This window comes from Hyla sarda, unplaced genomic scaffold (genome assembly GCF_029499605.1).
Source record: "Hyla sarda isolate aHylSar1 unplaced genomic scaffold, aHylSar1.hap1 scaffold_3342, whole genome shotgun sequence".
Classification (NCBI taxonomy): Eukaryota; Metazoa; Chordata; class Amphibia; order Anura; family Hylidae; genus Hyla; species Hyla sarda.
The window spans coordinates 1-18934 of record NW_026610090.1 but is presented as its reverse complement, the minus strand read 5'-3'; the positions used below and the strand labels follow the sequence as shown (position 1 = coordinate 18934).

The 18934-nt window shown below is 47.0% G+C and overlaps 1 protein-coding gene across 1 annotated transcript; it reads right to left on the bottom strand.

Annotated features, from left to right (window-relative positions):
- Nucleotides 1–32: 32 nt before the first annotated feature.
- Nucleotides 33–18813, bottom strand: LOC130330324 (microtubule-associated serine/threonine-protein kinase 1-like). The gene is made up of 6 exons (XM_056553596.1): nucleotides 18624–18813; nucleotides 18450–18525; nucleotides 11931–12012; nucleotides 10953–11110; nucleotides 10666–10741; nucleotides 33–272 (listed from the first exon to the last, which is right to left on the bottom strand). Exons 1-6 carry the CDS (start codon nucleotides 18658–18660, stop codon nucleotides 33–35), a joined length of 669 nt encoding a protein of 222 aa, XP_056409571.1. The 5' UTR covers nucleotides 18661–18813.
- Between the last annotated feature and the right edge of the window lie 121 nt (nucleotides 18814–18934).

Sequence of the window (18934 nt, the reverse complement as noted above, 5' to 3'; positions counted from 1 at the left end):
TTCCTTGTCTGTTCCTTACCATTCCACCTCCATCATTCCTCTCCCTCTCCCTGGCATCTTACGTCCTGCAGCAGCTTGTCCAGGTTATCCTGCAGCTGGTAGAAGTAGGGACTGGTGATCATCCCCTCGGTGCTCCGTGTCAGGCAGTCCCTGGCATGCTCCACAATTTGGTGGTGGATAAAGTTCAGGACGCCATCGGCCAGGGGCAGGACGTTTTCAGGAGAAAAGTTGGAGATAAATACGCGGAGCCTGTCCTCCATCTGAGCTGTGGCCTGGAATGAACAAGCATGATGCTTTATACTAGGATACCGTTTCCCAACCGTTTCCCAACCAGTGTTGCAAAACTACAACTCCCAGCATGCCCGGACAGCCGAAGGCTGTCCGGGCATGCTGGGTGTTGTAGTTTTGCAACAGCTGGAGGCACACTGGTTGCAAACCCTGTTCTAGCAATTGGTGGAGGTCTGAACATGCAGACCCCGACTGATCAAAACTTGAAAAGTTTTAATTGTCTCAATTCTCCCTTAAAGGGGGTATTCCAGGCCAAAACTTTTATATATATATATATATATATATATATATATATATATATATATATATATATATATATATATATATCAACAGGCTCCGGAAAGTTAAACAGATTTGTAAATTACTTCTATTAAAAAAATCTTAATCCTTCTCTAACTGCTCTCTGATGACTCACGTCCCGGGAGCTGTGCAGTTCCTATGGGGATATTCTCCCATCATGCACAGCTCCCGGGACGTGACATCATCATTGAGCAGTTAGACAGAAAACTTCAGAAGCTAATAACTATTGGAAGGATTAAGATTTTTTAATAGAAGTAATTTACAAATCTGTTTAACTTTCCGGAGCCAGTTGATATATATAAAAAAAAGGTTTTGCCTGGAATACCCCTTTAATGGTATCTTTACATTTTAATAATATTTAATAATAACTTTTATAATAATTTATTAATAAAGGAAATTATCTGTAAATTAACATAAAGTCAGGCATGTTAAGGAGTAAAGGATTCGGATGTGGAAGTGAAAAAATTCCCTAAATCGTCAGGTTTATCTGTAATAGATCTTTATTAAAGGGGTTGTCCAGTATTAGAAAAACGCAGATTTAAAAAATATCTTTTTTTTTTGTTGCAAAAAAGGCGCCACTCCTGTCCTCAGGTTGCGTCTGGTATCGTGGCTCAGCTTCACTGAAGTGAAATGGGAATGAGCTGCAGTACTACACATGGCCTGTGGTCAGGAGTGGCGCTGTTTTTGGCTTTAAAAGTTTTTGCTGTTTTTTGATCCATTTGTATTACTATCTGGAAACCATCAGCGAGCAGGTTAGCTGCTGCTACTGCTGATTATGGATCTTTTAATTTCATTAATTAATTAATTAATTAAATTAATTAATTTCTATTTTCTTTTAATCTATCGACTTATGCTAATTTTCCAGCAATTTAAAAAAAAAAATTCCAATTTGCGGCCTAGTCCTATGCTAAGCATCAGCTATAAATGGAGCGTCGCTACAATACCAGACACAACTCATAGACAAGAATGGAACCTTTTCTCCATAAGGCTATGTTGACACAGTGGAATTTCGCAGACAGCGGGCGCCATGAGAATATGTCAGCATTAGGACCACTCGGAAATGTGCCGCCTCCATAGAAGGCAATGTATTTCTGAGTGGACTCCGCAGAAAGAATTGACAATTCATTCTGCGGAGGCCAAAATTGGAACTCCCACAGCATTTTACTGCTGCAAAAAATTCTGTTGTGTGCACGTTTGAGCAGAATCCCATTGAAAACAAGTGGACTTTGCTGCAACGGAATTTCCGAGCTGAATTTTTAAGCCAAGGCCTTAAAGGGGTATTCCAGGAAAAAACATATATATATATATATATATATATATATATATATATATATATATATATATATATATATCAACTGGCTCCAGAAAGTTAAACAGATTTGTAAATTACTTCTATTAAAAAAATCTTAATCCTTTCAATAATTATCAGCTGCTGAAGTTGAGTTGTTGTTTTTTGTCTGGCAACAGTGCTCTCTGCTGACATCTCTGCTTGTCTCGGGAACTGCACAGAGTAGAAGAGGTTTGCTATGGGGATTTGCTTCTAAACTGGGCGGTTCCCGAGACACGTGTCGTCAGAGAGCACTTAGAAAGAAAAGAGCAACTCAACTTCAGCAGCTCATAAATACTGAAAGGATTAAGATTTTTTAATAGAAGTAATTTACAAATCTGTTTAACTTTCTGGAGCCAGTTGATATATATAAAAAAGTTTTTTCCTGGATAACCCCTTTAAGAAGTCACTCAAAATGTGTGCAAAATTAAAAAAAAAAAAATCGCCAATTTTGCAAAGTGACGAGGATAAACCGGTGTGGTCTCCAAGTTATAGGTCGTGCTGAAATCCACCGAAAGAATGAACATGTTCAATCATTCAGTGAGTCCAGAATAAAGAACTTCTGCTGTGTAAATGGAAAACATAAAAGAGCTGCGCTGTTTATGTAACTCCAATGAAAATCAATGGGAGTTATGCTAATTGCGTAACTTGACCGCTTTCGGTTTCATGGCCACCTCCGGAGGTGGCTGGAAAAAGCTAACAGACAAAATGGGACAACCCATTTAAAGGGGTACTCCACTGGCCAGCGCTCGGAACATTTAGTTCTGAACGCTGTGTGCGCGCTGCGGGTGTCAGGCACGCCCCTAGTCATGTCAGGCCAGGCCCCCTCAATGCAAGTCTATGGGAGGGGATGTGGCGGCTGCCACACCCCCTCCCATAGACTTGCATTGAAGGGGTGTGGCCTGATGTCACCTGAAGACATGGCCGACCCCCGCAGCGCGAACGCAGCGTTCAGAACTAAATGTTTCGAGCGCTGGCCAGTGGAGTACCCCTTTACAGCAATGCTCCATAATTTGTGGAGTGGCTGTGCCTGGTACTGCAGCTTATCCTACTCATTTTAAATCGGTTCTCCAAGTTAGAAAACCTATGTACATGCAACCTATTAGTAAATAGTTTGTCCAAAGCAGAGAGGATACGGGAGTTTAAAGGGGTACTCCCGTGGAAAACTTTCTTTTTTTTAAATCAACTGGTGCCAGAAAGTGAAACAGATTTATAAATCACTTCTATTAAAAAATCTTAACACTTCCGGTTCCGGCGCCATGCTGTGAGGACGTGCAGGGAGCCCGCTCCTCTACCTTCTCCTACTATACCCGCAAATTTCACCTGCCTCATTCTAACGCTGAACACCAGTGTCCGCCCGGGGTATATGGACAGATACTTGATCCCGATGGGCAACCATAAAGACAAGAAACAGTCCAAAAATAAAGGTGAGCCGCGCTCGGGGAGTCGGTGCGGAAGATCAAGCATGGCCTCCTCCCCTGCATCCAGCAGAGCGCCCTCTCCCTCGCTCTCCACGTGTAGTGGGCTTAATGGGGATGATCGGGTAGAGCTTGCAGGGATCGACTATGAGACCCTGGCTGCTGCGGTGGCCGAGAAGATAGTGCCCAAGGTTAAGGAATCGATAGTGGCCGCAATACAGACTACCCTCTTAGACCTGCAAACTACTGTGTCGCAACATGGCGCACGTATGGCGGCGGTAGAAGACCGTGTGCAGGCATTCGAGACCACTGAGGCTGCCTCTCACACACGACTCTCTTCGTTGGAAGCTGAATGCAAGCGTCTGGGGGATAAGGTGGAAGACTTAGAAAACAGGTCCCGCAGAAATAACCTGCGAATAGTGGGGATACCTGAATCAGTACCGGCTGTAGATCTCATCCATGTGTGCGAATTCATGTTACCAAAATTACTGGGCCTGCCCCGACCATGCAAGGTTGAGCGGGCGCACCGCTTGGGCTCGGATCTCAGAGAGGGCCGGGACTCTGGACGGCACCTGGGGTCGCAACAGCGTATTAGACCGCGCCAGGTCATCACTAGGTATCTGGATTTCCAGGACAAGACCGCAGTTCTTCGGGCGTTTAAGAGAAGAAACACTGACTTGACCCTGGACGGAGCAAAGCTTCTAATATTTGGCGACTTCTCTGCAGAAGTTAGCCGCAAGCGGAAATTATATTCCCCTCTTTGCTCGTCCCTGCATCGGCGGGGTATCAGATTCACTCTTCAATACCCGGCTATCCTACGAGTTTTCTTTCCCGACGGCCATTCTGCGATCTACAGCTCACCGGAGGAAGCTTCTGCGCAGTTGGAGGTTCTTCTCCGCAACGACACCGGCGGCTCTCCTTCTCATCAGCGGAGGCAGCGGGAGGGGGTTGGAATCGCTCCCCCTCTGGATCGTCGCCCGGATCCCACAGTGGTTTCTTCTCCCCAGCAGGGTTCACCTTCACAAGAGCGCCCCCCTCTAGACAGGAGGGACAGATGGAACTCCGAGAACCCATCGTGAACATTGTATAGACTTGAGCTGCATCCTCAGGTACCTCTTTTCCTGTCTATATGTTATCCCTGTTTACTACATGTGTCCACCTGGCAAATCGACATAATGCTCGAAGGTGCCCCAGTAATCTTGGAGTCTTTCTCCTCCTGCTGAATCGGACTCTGTGGACTTGGTGCCATTCTAGGCCGTGAAACCAGAAAATCCCTATGGACTTTCTCTTATTTTGATTCCATCAGAGACTCTGTGCATCACTGACTGTGCACCAGATATATGATCTAGTCATGGCCCTAGACAGGACTTTTGTTGTTCATGTTTTATTATTATTTTTCAGTATCCACCATGTCCTGACATCATGATATGTGGGGGTTCACTTGAATATGTTGAAGGTTCTGTTTTTAATATACGGGGTAGATTAAGGAGACTACCGGCCCTACAGGGTGGGGAAGTTGGAGACTCGGGAGGGGAGGAGGGTGGGGGGCTGGGAACAGGATCTTTGTGTTGGAGGGGGGGTGGGAAAGTAGGGATCCTCTAGCACCTCTTCAAGTTCTCTTTTTCTGGGCTATGAGAGGGTGGGGGCCTGGAGAATTCCGGCAGTTAGGGAAGCAGTGGGGAAGACTGTTTTGCGGAGGGGGGGTAAAAATGGGGAGGGAACGAAAGGGGAAGGGAAAGGGTGGGGGAGGGAGGGGGGGAAATAAACAAATACGGTAGTTCAGTAATGTTGAGGTTCTTCCTTAGGTTAGAAGGGGAATACTTAGGAAGGGGGGGTGGATTGGTCATAGTATACCCATCTTTCCCAGTTACCGGGTTTTTAGCCCTCCTACTAAGATACGGTCTCGAGTCTCCTCAGATACCTCACTCTTCGGTTAGCTGATTATTGGTTCACCTTTGGGCATTGGGATACTTGTATGACTTGTTATTTTCACTCGAGAGTCCCCGGGCTCTTTACTATAATCTTGGCGGACATACTCACATTTCTATCTAGTCACTCAGGGGGAGGAGGGGGGGGGCTCCCTTGTTGGCTTGGCATATCCTTAGGTAGTGGTAAAGGGAAGTCCCTAGAGCAGTGGATAAGTGGTCCCCTAGGTAGGGATATCCAGCTCGGAGTGGGGGTGGGATTGTGTTTCATTCCTAAAGAGTATTTGGAAGTTCCTCTTTAGTCCCAACTAGAGGTATACACGACTCATATCCTTGGTTATTTCTTAGTAAGTCCTTTCTATGAGGTTGGTGTCGTGGAATGTGAAAGGGTTGAGATCCCCTCGCAAGAGAAGCCTAGTTTTGAGACATCTTAAAAAACTTTCACCTGATATAGCATTACTCCAAGAAACCCACCTTGATTTAGCCGATTTCTCTCGCATGAAAAAATGGTGGGTAGGGAGGGTAGAGGGTTCGGCGGCTGTAGCGAGAAAAGCCGGAGTCTTAATACTATTTAATAGGAACTTTACCTGTGACATTCTTAATGTAGTTTCTGATGACAGAGGACGTTTTTGCGCAGTTCACGTAAAGACGGCCTCTGACGAATTCTCCTTGGTTAATATTTATGGTCCCAATGACGGACAGGACCAGTTCTTGACTGACGTAACAGGGCGACTAGCTCCTCTTTCTCCTTCTCAACGAGTGATAATGGGCGACTTCAACATGGTAATGCATGGGACGGAAGACAGACGTTCCAATAGGACCTTGGGACCGGTTCCTAGGCGAGCAGACGGCCTCCTGGGCCCGTGGACCTTGAGTTTAGGACTGACGGACATTTGGAGAGCGAGAAATCCCGATGGACGAGACTATTCCCATTACTCTCATTCTCATGACTCTTGGTCGAGAATCGATTACTGTTTCTTATCGGACTCTCTTGTACTAAAGACCGAGGACATTTCACTGACTGACATGGTGATCTCTGACCACTCTCCCTTATTATTGCAGCTACAGGACTCGGTCCCTCGTGGATCTGACTTCCTGTGGCGCTTTCCTTCCAGCTTGGCAAGAGATGAGCATTTTCATTCACTCCTGAAAGGTTGGTGGGGGGAATACGCTGCGGATAACGCGGCACATGTAACCAATCCCCAACTATTTTGGGATGCTGCTAAGGCAGTTTTACGAGGGAGAATCCTGGCATACACGACCTCCCTAAAACGTAAAATAGCTACACAGCTTAAATCTCTCGGCTCTGCTCTTCAGAGGGCCTATACCGACTTTGTTGCCGGGCCGACTGAGACCACGAAAAAACTCTGGATGTCAGCCAAGGCATCTTATGATGGCTGGTTAGAGCGGCGAGACGACCTCAAAAGATCCAATTTTGAAGCTTCTCTCTTTCGGTTCGGCAACAAACCGGGTCGTCTATTGGCACGCTTTGCTAAGGGTGCCCTCCCGGTGAGTAACATATCTGCCCTGAAGGATACTAGAGGTGTTACCCACAGGGATCCCAAAATAATTAATGGTATCTTAGCTAGCTATTTCGCAGACATCTACTCAGCGCCAACTGTCCCCATGGCAGACCCCACACAATGGCTCTCACACTCATCTCTTCCCTCATTGACATCGGAGGAAAGGGAGATGTTAGGGGCAGAGATCTCCTCGGAGGAGCTAGATCGGGCCCTTAAACATCTCAAACTTAATAAAGCCCCTGGTCCTGATGGCTTCTCCGGGGATTTCTTCAAAATCTTGGCAAATGAGGTAGCTCCCTCCCTGCTGGCCCTGTACAACTCTTACCTTTCTGGTGACCCGATCCCGCCGTCCTCTAATGTGGCGCACATCAGGGTCTTGCCTAAGCCAGGGAAGGATCCTTTATTACCAGGGAGTTATAGACCTATCTCTTTAATCAATGTAGACTTAAAGTTAGTCTCCAAAATTTTGTCTGACAGACTGGCAACTGTATTACCAAGATTAATATCTCCGGCCCAGGTGGGCTTTATCAAGGGACGCTCCTCGGTTTCTCATATTAGAGCGGTGCTCTCGGTATTGGATGAGGTAAATCTACGGCCCCACAGACATCCCACGGCGGCATTGTTATCGATTGACGCCGAAAAGGCCTTTGACTGTGTTCGCTGGGAATGGCTGTGGGAAGTACTGTCGGCAATGGGGTTCGGAGGGCCCTTTCTCGGTTACTTACGCTCCCTTTATGCCTCACCTAGAGCACGTCTCCACACTATGGGCTTCTTATCTGAACTCTTCACTCCTGAGAGGGGGACTAGGCAGGGTTGTCCCCTATCCCCTCTTCTTTTCGATCTGGCCATTGAACCATTATCTCTCCTCATTGAGAGGGAAAGGGGATCATTAGGTATACAGATGGGTTCCCAAATAATTTCTCATACTTTATTTGCGGATGACATCCTCTTTTTCTTATCTGATCCGGTAAGGACTGTACCGAGGGTGTTTACCATCCTATCTGATTTTGGGGAGGTATCGGGGTTCCGAGTTAATGTAGAAAAAAGCGTCCTACTGGACATTTCTCCTATTCCCCTGTCTCACAGTTCTGCATCAATGCCATTCCCGATCCTAGTTACCAGATCCTCCTTTAAGTACTTGGGAATATTGGTGGGGAGGTCCCCCTCTTCAATCTACTCTCTTAACTTTACTCCGTTGTTCCGCAAAATAATAGGAGAGTTGCAGAGGTGGATGTCTCTACCGCTTTCCCTGCTAGCCAGATGCCACCTACTAAAGATGCTTAGCTTTTCGAAGATGCTTTACCCCATTCAAATGATTCCACTCCTCCTTAAGAGGGTTGATATCCAGTCACTTCAGTCAGCATTTACTAAATTTATTTGGGCCAATAAGAGACCCCGTATTGCCTTATCAAAGTTGATGCTTCCTAAAGAGAAAGGGGGGGTGGGGTTCCCGGATGTGAGGCACTATAATGTGGCATGTATATACAGACATTGCATAGACTGGCTTAGGGGTGAATCGACATACTCTAACATTGCACTGGAGTCAGCCATGGTCGCACCGTGGTCCTTGGCTGGAATTCTTCACTCCAAACTCCAGAACTTGCCAACACATATAAAAAATAGCATTATTATAAGGGACACAATTGCCACGTGGAAAATAGGCAGGGACCTTATGCACCTGCCCTTTTCCCTGTCTAAGTACATGCCCCTATGGTCCCACCCTGAATTCCCACAAGGTTCGGAGAACAGTTTATTTGCCCTGTGGAGATCAGCTGGCCTTCAATCTGTTGGCCAACTACTGCACCCTACCGAACGTAGATATCTCTCGTTTGCCGAAGTGAGTGCCCAATATGGTCTTGGTCCAGGTCAGCATCTGTCATACCGACAGGTTCTGTCCTTTCTAACACCAAGATTGGCTGACCTTTCTCGAATAAGCTCAACTACCTCTTTTGATAGTCTGGTGACCTCAGCCAATCCATCTCACTCTCTCTCTACACTATACCGACATCTGACCAGAAAGGGGAGTGGGATTGCTTCTGCCTCTCTATTCAGATACTGGGAAACCACACTCGGGATCTCTGACTCCTCTGTGCCAATACTGGAGGGATGGGCTAAGGTACGCAAAGCTGTAATTAACGAAAATTGGAGGGAAACGCAATTTAAAATATTACACCACGCTACCTACGGATTCACCATACCCCGGACACCTGACAGACCTGACAGACTGACTGAATGCCCTAACTGTAATGCCCCCTTTACTGATTTATTGCACGGCTTAGTTACCTGCCCTAAGACTCAGGATTTCTGGACTGCTCTCTTCACGCTGATAGATAGGAAACTAAAAGTCGCTTTACCTTTGACCCCTTTACTTATAGTCCTACACATACCGCCGGAGGATGTCTCTCTGACATTATTGCACCACACGATTCTACTGGGAGCCAAGCGGTGTCTCCTAACTCATTGGTTGTCGGCTTACATGCCCTCGCCTATGGAAGTTATAGCGCAAGTGAAAAAATATCTGATGCTGGATCGCCTTGAAATTTTAAGAACAAGAGAGAAATCGGCTAAATGGTTTTTTAAGAAATGGAAAACGTTCATGCTGGCCTTTTATTCGAATGAGGAATTGATTTCTTTGATGCAACCATTTACAGACACGACCTGGTATCTTACTAGATCCATTTCCGGCTCGTTGGGCCGGCTTCGAGTTCCTGTTTGACGTTGATTCGTATTTCTTTATTGGTTTCTGGGTATCCGATGCGAGGGGATCTCACCTATAGTATCATGATACTCTCCTGAATGACTTACGCCGGTTGGCGTTCTGATTACTGATTAGGATGGGGTGGGGGAGGGGTACGGGATACTAGATTGATTTGATAACGTTGTATCGTAATATGTCTTGTTGTTATAGTTAATATTTCTATACTACAAATTATTTCACAGGAATGCCCTGTGTACAAGTTTATAAAATTTGGAAAAATTTTGAATAAAAATATGTTTAAAAAAATAAAAATCTTAATCCTTCCAGTACTTTTTAGGGGCTGTATACTAAAGAGAAATCCAAAAAAGAAATGCATTTCCTCTGACGTCGTGACCACAGTGCTCTCTGCTGACCTCTGATGTCCATTTTAGGAACTGTCCAGAGCAGGAGGAAATACCCATAGCAAACATATGCTGCTCTGGACAGTTCCTAAAATGGACAGCAGAGGTCAGCAGAGAGCACTGTGGTCACGACGTCAGAGGAAATGCATTTCTTTTTTTGGATTTCTCTTTAGTATACAGCCCCTAAAAAGTACTGGAAGGATTAAGATTTTTTAATAGAAGTGATTTACAAATCTGTTTAACTTTCTGGCACCAATTGATTTAAAAAAAAAAAGTTTTCCACGGGAGTACCCCTTTAGTTAAGCATTGTAAGAACCTTTTACATTTACCCCCTATTAAAGGGGTACTCCGATGGGAAAAAAAATGTCAAATCAAATTATACCAGATTGCTAAACAGATTTGTAAATTACTTCTATTAAAAAAAATCTTAACCCTTCCAGTACTTATCGGCTGCTGTATACTAAAGAGGAAGTTGAGTTGTTCTTTATTGTCTGACCACAGTGCTCTCTGCTGACACCTCTGTCCGTGTCAGGAACTGTCCAGAGCAGGATAGGTTTGCTATGGGGATTTGCTCCTACTCTAGACAGTTCCTGATACAGACAGAGGTGTCAGCAGAGAGCACTGTGATCAGACAGAAAAGAACTACACAATTTCAAGCTGATAAGTACTGGAAGGATTAAGATTTTTTAATAGAAGTTGATATGGGAAAAAAAATTTCCACAGGAATACCCCTTTAGTGAATGCAAATTCTGGATGAATTTCAGGAAAGAAAATTCCATCTTTACCTTGGGGAACCTCTCTTTATACACATGGTTCATCATCACGATTTCGTTGTCGTAAGAGGAAGGTGACCGGCCAGGGCTGAGGACAGAAAACAGTTCTCAATGATGGGGTTATAGAACATAAAGGCTAACACATGGTATTATGGGTATCTCCTCCATTTTTTTGGTCCAGTATCTTGGATTTAGTAAATTTGCTAATCCAGCCAAGAGGCCTACAAACCAGGTATATGAGATGGTGACAAGCGGCACTGTTACTCACTAAGCTCAATATAGGAAGGAGGTTCACTTACCTTAAACTTCGAGATCGTGGCCGGACCGCAGGGGACCTACGACCGTCATCATCAGGGATACTCTCTGTACTGCCGAAATGCTTGGATAGAAAGTGGAGCTCGTCCAAAGTGGGCTGGAATGGTAGCTGGTGAAGGCGTTCCTGAGAAGAGGAGGAGGACTGCAAGGAAGAAAGACAGAGGGACAGGCCGAGGAGAATGTGGGTTACAAAGAAAAGAAAGAGCTAAGAAGACTGTATAAGAGGGACAGAGGATGACAGTGATATACGGAGAGATACGACTGAATGAAAGAAGGAGAAAAGATAAAAAGATAAAATGATTATAGTCATCCTTAAAGGGATACTCCGCCCCTAGACATCTTAGGGGTCCAGCCGCGGGGGACCCACGTGATCTCAGCGGCGGCACCCCCGATGGACGGAGCGAACTTCGCTCAGTGCCGGATGACTGGCGATGCCGGGTGGAGGCTGGTGACGTCATGGCCGTGCCCCGCTGGTGACGTCACGGCCACGCGCTCCCTCAATGCACGTCTATGGGAGGGGGCGTGACGTCCGTCACGCCCCCTCCCATAGACGTGCATTGAGGGAGCGTGGCCGTGACGTCACGAGCGGGGCACGGCCGTGACGTCACCAGCCTCCGGCGCTGCACCCCACGCTCTAAACGGACGCCGGGTGCAGCAGGACCCCCGCGATCAGACATCTTATCCCCTATCCTTTGGATAGGGGAAAAGACGTCTAGGGGCGGAGGACCCTTTAATGCTAGAAGTTATGGTGGTGGTTTTGGATGTGGGACAATGATTCTTGAAAGATTTTCTCACAACATCCAAGATTTTGAAATGAAAGTTACCAGAAACTTCCAAACCTCCATTTATTGAGCACGATGAATGGTCAAACAGTATGGCATGCTCTGGGCACCCAGTTGGCACCATTTCAACAAGACAACCTCCCAAGTGTGGTAGAGTTCTGTCAAATTTCCCCAACTCACCGAAACAGTAGAGCTTGGAGTATTCGTCCCATATCCGGATGATGGAAGAGAAGCGAGAGACCAGCGGCGGCCATCTGTTCTGCTGGAAGGTAAGGGGAACTTATGTGTTATACAGTTCTAGTATTGGGAGGTCAAGGTTCTAAGAAGCTTATGGAACCCCAAATGATTGTGCACCATCATTTTGGATTTACAAAAACTGTGAATGAGCCATTGCTCTTAGACTACAAGTGTCAGTGTGCTGCTTACCTCAACTACCAATGGTACACAGAAACACAAGAAGCTTTGGTGCACCATTGTTCTGGGACCACTTGTGGAACCTCAAGAGGTGTCTATTTGATTCCCATAGTGACATTGTGCCAATGTTTAGGCCCCAGTATTCTACTATTCTGGAATCCCGAGTTCCCCATCTTTGTGCCATTAAAGGGGTACTCCGGTGGAAAAGTTTTTTTTTAATCAACTGGTGCCACAAAGTTAAACAGATTTGTAATTTACTTCCATTAAAAAAGTCTTAATCCTTCCAGTACTTATTAGCTGCTGAATACTACAGAGGAAATTATTTTCTTTTTGGAACACAGAGCTTTCTGCTGATATCATGAGTACAGTGCTCTCTGCTGACATCTCTGTCCATTTTAAGAACTGTTCAGAGTAGGAGAAAATCCCCATAGCAAACATATGCTGCTCTGGACTGTTCACTGTCCTCGTGATGTCAGAGAGCACTGTGCTCGTGATGTGAGCAGAGAGCTCTGTGTTCCAAAAAGAAAATAATTTCCTCTGTAGTATTCAGTAGCTAATAAGTACTGGAAGGATTAAGATTTTTTAATAGAAGTAATTTACAAATCTGTTTAACTTTCTGGCACCAGTTGATTTATAAAAAAAAAAAAAAAAAAAAAAAAAAAGTTTTCTACCGGAGTACCCGTTTAAGATAGAATCGCAAGTGACAGTGTGTCCTCAATATAGGACCCCATATGTTATTGTGTCCTCAATGTAGGACCCCAAATGTTAGTTTTTCTTCAATGTAGGACCTCAAATGTCTTCGATGTAGCAGACCAAGCGTCAGTGTGGCACTGTAAGTGACAGCGTGTCATCAATGCAAGACCCCAAGTGTCAGTTAATTATCAATGTAGGACCGCAAGTGTCAATATGTCATCAATGAAGGACCCCGAGTGTTGGTATATCATCGATGCAGCGCCCTAAGTGTTAGTGTGTCATCAGTGTAAGAACCCAAGCATCAATATGTCATCTATGTAGGTCCCAAGTGTCATTATATAACTGATGTAGCTCCCAACAGATCAGGTGGCATAATAGACAGGATAACCGAGTTCCGGGATTTCTACCACTGTGGGAGACTCCGGTCCTAAATCAGCGGATCAGGCGGTGCTGAGAACCAGAGAAATCCAAATCATTAATAAATTCTAGCAAAGAACAAAGCACGCACTCACCGTTCAGCTGCAGTATTCGTACTCTGCTATGATTCCATCAACGGACCCGGTTCCAGGCTTATTTTGCGGCGCTCAGAGGCATTATATAATCGATGTAACACCCCAAATGCTAATGTGTCATCACTGTAGCACCCTAAGCCTTTGACACCAGTGCATGCCCCAAGGTGATGTACAGTCTTAATATATATTAAGCTGCATTAGCTAGACTACAATAAAATAACCAGTTCTGGATCCAGCTCTTGGAATTTGGTAATTGGGTGGTATTTCAATAACTACCCATATTTATTTTTTATTTTTTTTTAAGTATTTAGTTTTGAAAAAAGAACAAGAAAACCAAATATAAACATACTCCAGGCAGTAACGGAGCAAGGATCAAGAAGGAGTTTCAGAGAATGTATGAGGCTAAGCATCCAACAGCAGGAGAAAGAGTTGGGCACTCACCCCGCAAACCCAGGAGCAGAATAGGCCCAACAATGACAGGCAAACAACCACATTCACACACCATTCATACTCCGTCGCTTCCATCCCTTCCACCACCACCAAGGAAGGTATACTAAGCTCAGTATAGACTGACTAAGACAGTAAGTAATAGGTCGGCACTGCAGTATTACTCACGGTGCCCGTGGATAAATAACAATAATAGAAAGTAATGAAATCCCGGCACTCTTGAAATGCTTTTAGATGCTCTTTACTTCGCCACGCGTTCCGGCAAGATGCCTTTCTCAACTGCATCTTGCAGTTGAGAAAGGCATCTTGCCGGAACGCGTGGCGAAGTAAAGAGCATCTAAAAACATTTCAAGAGTGCCGGGATTTCATTACTATCTAGACTGACTAAGACAACCGCCCTGAGGAATCCATGGAGGCATCAAGGACCAACCAAGGCATCCACATCTTATCATATTTCTCTGGGCCCTTACGACTGAGGTACATGGAACATACTTAATTAAACTAACTTGCCGGGAGAGAGGAGTGGGGGGGGGGGATCTTTCCAAGTCATCACCACCACCTTACATGCACAAAATAGGAGAAAACGGACTAAAATACGCCTATGGGTGCCAGTAGGAAGACTTTGGGGGCGTAAGAAGAACCGGGAAGTCTAAGCTATCTGCCAGGAACTGCATTACCTCCCCACCAAAATGGAGCAACACAGCGGCAGCTCCACACCACGTGAAGAAACGTACCCGCTTCCACTGAGCATCGGAAACAAACATCAGATGGGGAGACACCAATGCGCTTCAGTTTCTCGGGAGTGTTATAAAGACGCAGAATAAATCGGCATTGGATTAACATGTCCCTAGCGTTAACCACAGTAGGATAATGTGACCCCTCCACTTCCTTCCACTGTACACTAGACAAGTCGGATATATCCTCCACCCACTTCCCATAAGCCAAGTCAAACGGACTAAGTCCCAGAGTCTGTAGTAGGGCATAAGCCTGTGTAAGGGGCTTAGACAGGTTAGTAGTGCCCAGGAGACGCTCCACTTTAATAAAAGCAGGGGGGGGGGGGTAACTACCAGGGAGCCAAACTGCGACACCACAGCATGTCGTAAATGGAGGTATCGGAAAAAGGCACTCCTAGGGACATGATATCGAGCTTGGATGTAAGAAAAGTACAAGAAAGCTTGAGCCTCTCCAAACAGATGTATAGCAAAATCAGTCCTCATGTAGATATACCCGGCAGCTATATTCCTCTGGCTGGTAGACCATTTCGGTGCTCACATGTAAGATAGAAGATGCATCCAATGTAGATAAACCAAAGAATGGAGCACTCACCCGTTCTTGACGTGTAGTACAACTTCTTTATTGTATCACGGCATATTCAACATAGCGTGTCAGGCGGGGGAGCGGACAGGAACAGGTGGAGTGGCATGAACAACGGTCCGTATCGCGCAAACAGTGCTTCGTCAGGCCCCTTAAGGGGCCTGACGAAGCGCTGTTTGCGCGATACGGACCCTTAGGAGGCCTGACGAAGCGCTGTATGCACGATACGGACCCTTAAGAGGCCTGACGAAGCACTGTTTGTGCGATACGGACCCTTAAGGAGCCTGCGAAGCGCTGTTTGCGCTATACGGACCCTTAAGGGGCCTGACGAAGCCCTGTTTGCGCGATACGGACCCTTAAGGGGCCTAACGAAGCGCTGTTTTCACGATACGGACCCTTAAGGGGCCTGACGAAGCGCTGTTTTCACGATACGGACTCTTAAGGGGCCTGACGAAGCGCTGTTTGCGGGATACGGACCCTTAAGGGGCCTGACGAAGCACTGTTTGCAAGATACGGACCCTTAAGGGGCCTGACGAAGCGCTGTTTGCGCTATATGGACCCTTAAGGGGCCTGACGAAGCGCTGTTTGCGCGATACGGACCCTTAAGGGGCCTGACGAAGCGCTGTTTGTGCGATACGGACCCTTAAGGGGCCTGACGAAGCACTGTGTGCACGATATGGACCCTTAAGGGGCCTGATGAAGCGCTGTTTGTAAGATATGGACACTTAGGGGGCCTGACGAATCGCTGTTTGCGCGATACAGACTCCTAAGGGGCCTGATGAAGCGCTGTTTGCGCTATACGTACCCTTAAGGGGCCTGACGAAGCGCTGTTTGCACGATACGGACCCTTAAGGGGCCTGACGAAGCACTGTTTGCAGGATACGGACCCTTAAGGGGCCTGACGAAGCACTGTTCGCACGATACGGACCCTTAAGGGGCCTGACGAAGCGCTGTTTGCGCGATACGGACCCTTAAGGGGCCTGACGAAGCGCTGTTTGCGCGATATGGACCCTTAGGAGGCCTGACGAAGCGCTGTTTGCGCGAAAAGGACCCTTAAGGGGCCTGAAGAAGCGCTGTTTTCACCATACGGACCCTTAAGGGGCCTGACGAAGCGATGTTTGCGCGATATGGACCCTTAAGGAGCCTGACGAAGCGCTGTTTGCGCGATACGGACCTTTAAGGGGCCTGACGAAGCGCTGTTTTCACAATACGGACCCTTAAGGGGCCTGACGAAGCACTGTTTGCACGATATGGACCCTTAAGGGGCCTGATGAAGCGCTGTTTGTACGATATGGACACTTAGGGGGCCTGACGAATCGCTGTTTGCGCGATACAGACTCTTAAGGGGCCTGATGAAGCGCTGTTTGCGCTATACGGACCCTTAAGGGGCCTGACGAAGCGCTGTTTGCACGATACGGACCCTTAAGGGGCCTGACGAAGCGCTGTTTGCTCGATACGGACCCTTAAGGGGCCTGACGAAGCACTGTTCGCACGATACGGACCCTTAAGGGGCCTGACGAAGCGCTGTTTGCGCGATATGGACCCTTAAGGGGCCTGACGAAGCGCTGTTTGCGCGATATGGACCCTTAGGAGGCCTGACGAAGCGCTGTTTGCGCGAAAAGGACCCTTAAGGGGCCTGACGAAGCGCTGTTTGCGCGATACGGACCCTTAAGGGGCCTGACGAAGCGCTGTTTTCACCATACGGACCCTTAAGGGGCCTGACGAAGCGATGTTTGCGCGATATGGACCCTTAAGGAGCCTGAGGAAGCACTGTTTGCACGATATGGACCCTTAAGGAGCCTGAGGAAGCGCTGTTTGCGCGATACGGACCTTTAAGGGGCCTGACGAAGCGCTGTTTTCGCAATACGGACCCTTAAGGGGCCCGACGAAGCACTGCTTACGCAATACAGACCCTTAAGGGTCCTGACGAAGCGCTGTTTGCTCGATACGGACCCTTAAGGGGCCTGACGAAGCGCTGTTTGTGCGATATGGACCCTTAAGGAGCCTGACGAAGCGCTGTTTGCGCTATACGGACCTTTAAGGGGCCTGACGAAGCGCTGTTTTCGCTATACGGACCCTTAAGGGGCCCGACGAAGCGCTGTTTGCTCGATACGGACCCTTAAGGGGCCTGACGAAGCACTGTTCGCACGATACGGACCCTTAAGGGGCCTGACGAAGCACTGTTTGCACGATACGGACCCTTAAGGGGCCTGACGAAGCGCTGTTTGCACGATACGGACCCTTAGGGGGCCTGACGAATTGCTGTTTGCGCTATACGTACCCCTAAGGGGCCTGAGGAAACGCTGTTTGCACAATACGGACCCTTAAGGGGCCTGACGAATCGCTGTTTGCGTGATACAGACCCTTAAGGGGCCTGACGAAGCGCTGTTTGCAGGCTACGGACCCTTAAGGGGCCTGGCAAATCACTGTTTGCGCGGTACGGACCCTTAAGGGGCCTGACGAAGCACTGTTTGCGCGATATGGACCCTTAAGGGGCCTGACAAAGCACTTTTTGCGTGATACGGACCCTTAAGGGGGCTAACGAAGTGCTGTTTGCGTGATAAGGACCCTTAAGGGGCCTGACGAAGCGCTGTTTTCATGATCCGGCCCCTTAAGGGAGCTGATGAAGCGCTGTTTGCGCGATATGGACCCTTAAGGGGCCTGACGAAGCGCTGTTTGCGCGATACGGACCCTTAAGGGGCCTGACAAAGCGCTGTTTGCGCGATATGGACCCTTAAGGGACCTGACAAAGTGCTGTTTGCGCGATACGGACCCTTAAGGGGCCTGACGAAGCGCTGTTTGCGCAATACGGACCCTTAAGGGGCCTGACGAAGCAATGTTTTCACGATACGGACCCTTAAGGGGCCTGACGAAGCGATGTTTTCACGATACGGACCCTTAAGGGGCCTGACGAAGCGCTGTTTGCGCGATACGGACCGTCGCCCATCCAACTCCCCCACTCCCCCTGTTCCTGTCCGCTCCCCCGCCTGCACGCTATGTTGAATATGCCGTGATACAATAAAGAAGTTGTACTACACGTCAAGACCGGGTGAGTGCTCCATTCTTTGGTCTATCTACATTGGATGCAGATGTATAGCAAGTTTGACTCCATGCGTACCCCAAAAACCGGCCTCTTGTAACCCATGTAAGTGTGGCAGGTGGACATTCTCCCACAATGGTGCCCTAGGAGAGACTATCGGCTGCGGAAAACGCCTGGAGACCACAGACCAGACCGCGGCCACAATAACTACCCATAGTTAAAAGGCCATCCAAAAGACACCCAAGTCTATAATGTCAGTATACTATGAATCCCTATTACCTGCGAGAAGAGGCAAATGAGAAGTGAGCCGCTGCACTTGGGGAAAAATTCCGAGGACTGTCCATAGGGCTTCCCCCTGAAATAAGACCGAACATAGGGTTAGATATGGTCATGTCTCGTAATAACTGTCTTCAGCTGTGAAACAGATTGACTGTAATTCTCAGTGACGTATACCTATGTGGTCCTGTATGAAGGGAGAAAAATATCCCATCTAAATGGGAAGGTGTCATTAAATTACCCCATCCTGGGAGGATCATGTTCTATGTTCATATATCACCTAAAAATGGAAGGTTTGTGAAGTTCATCTCATGCATGGTCCATATCACTATATACAGGAGATATATAACTTATACCAGCTGTACATATATAATTATATACAATATATACCAGGTTATACCAGCATGGTCCATATCACTCTATACAGGAGATATATAACTTATACCAGCTGTACATATATAATTATATACAGTATATACACAGGTTAT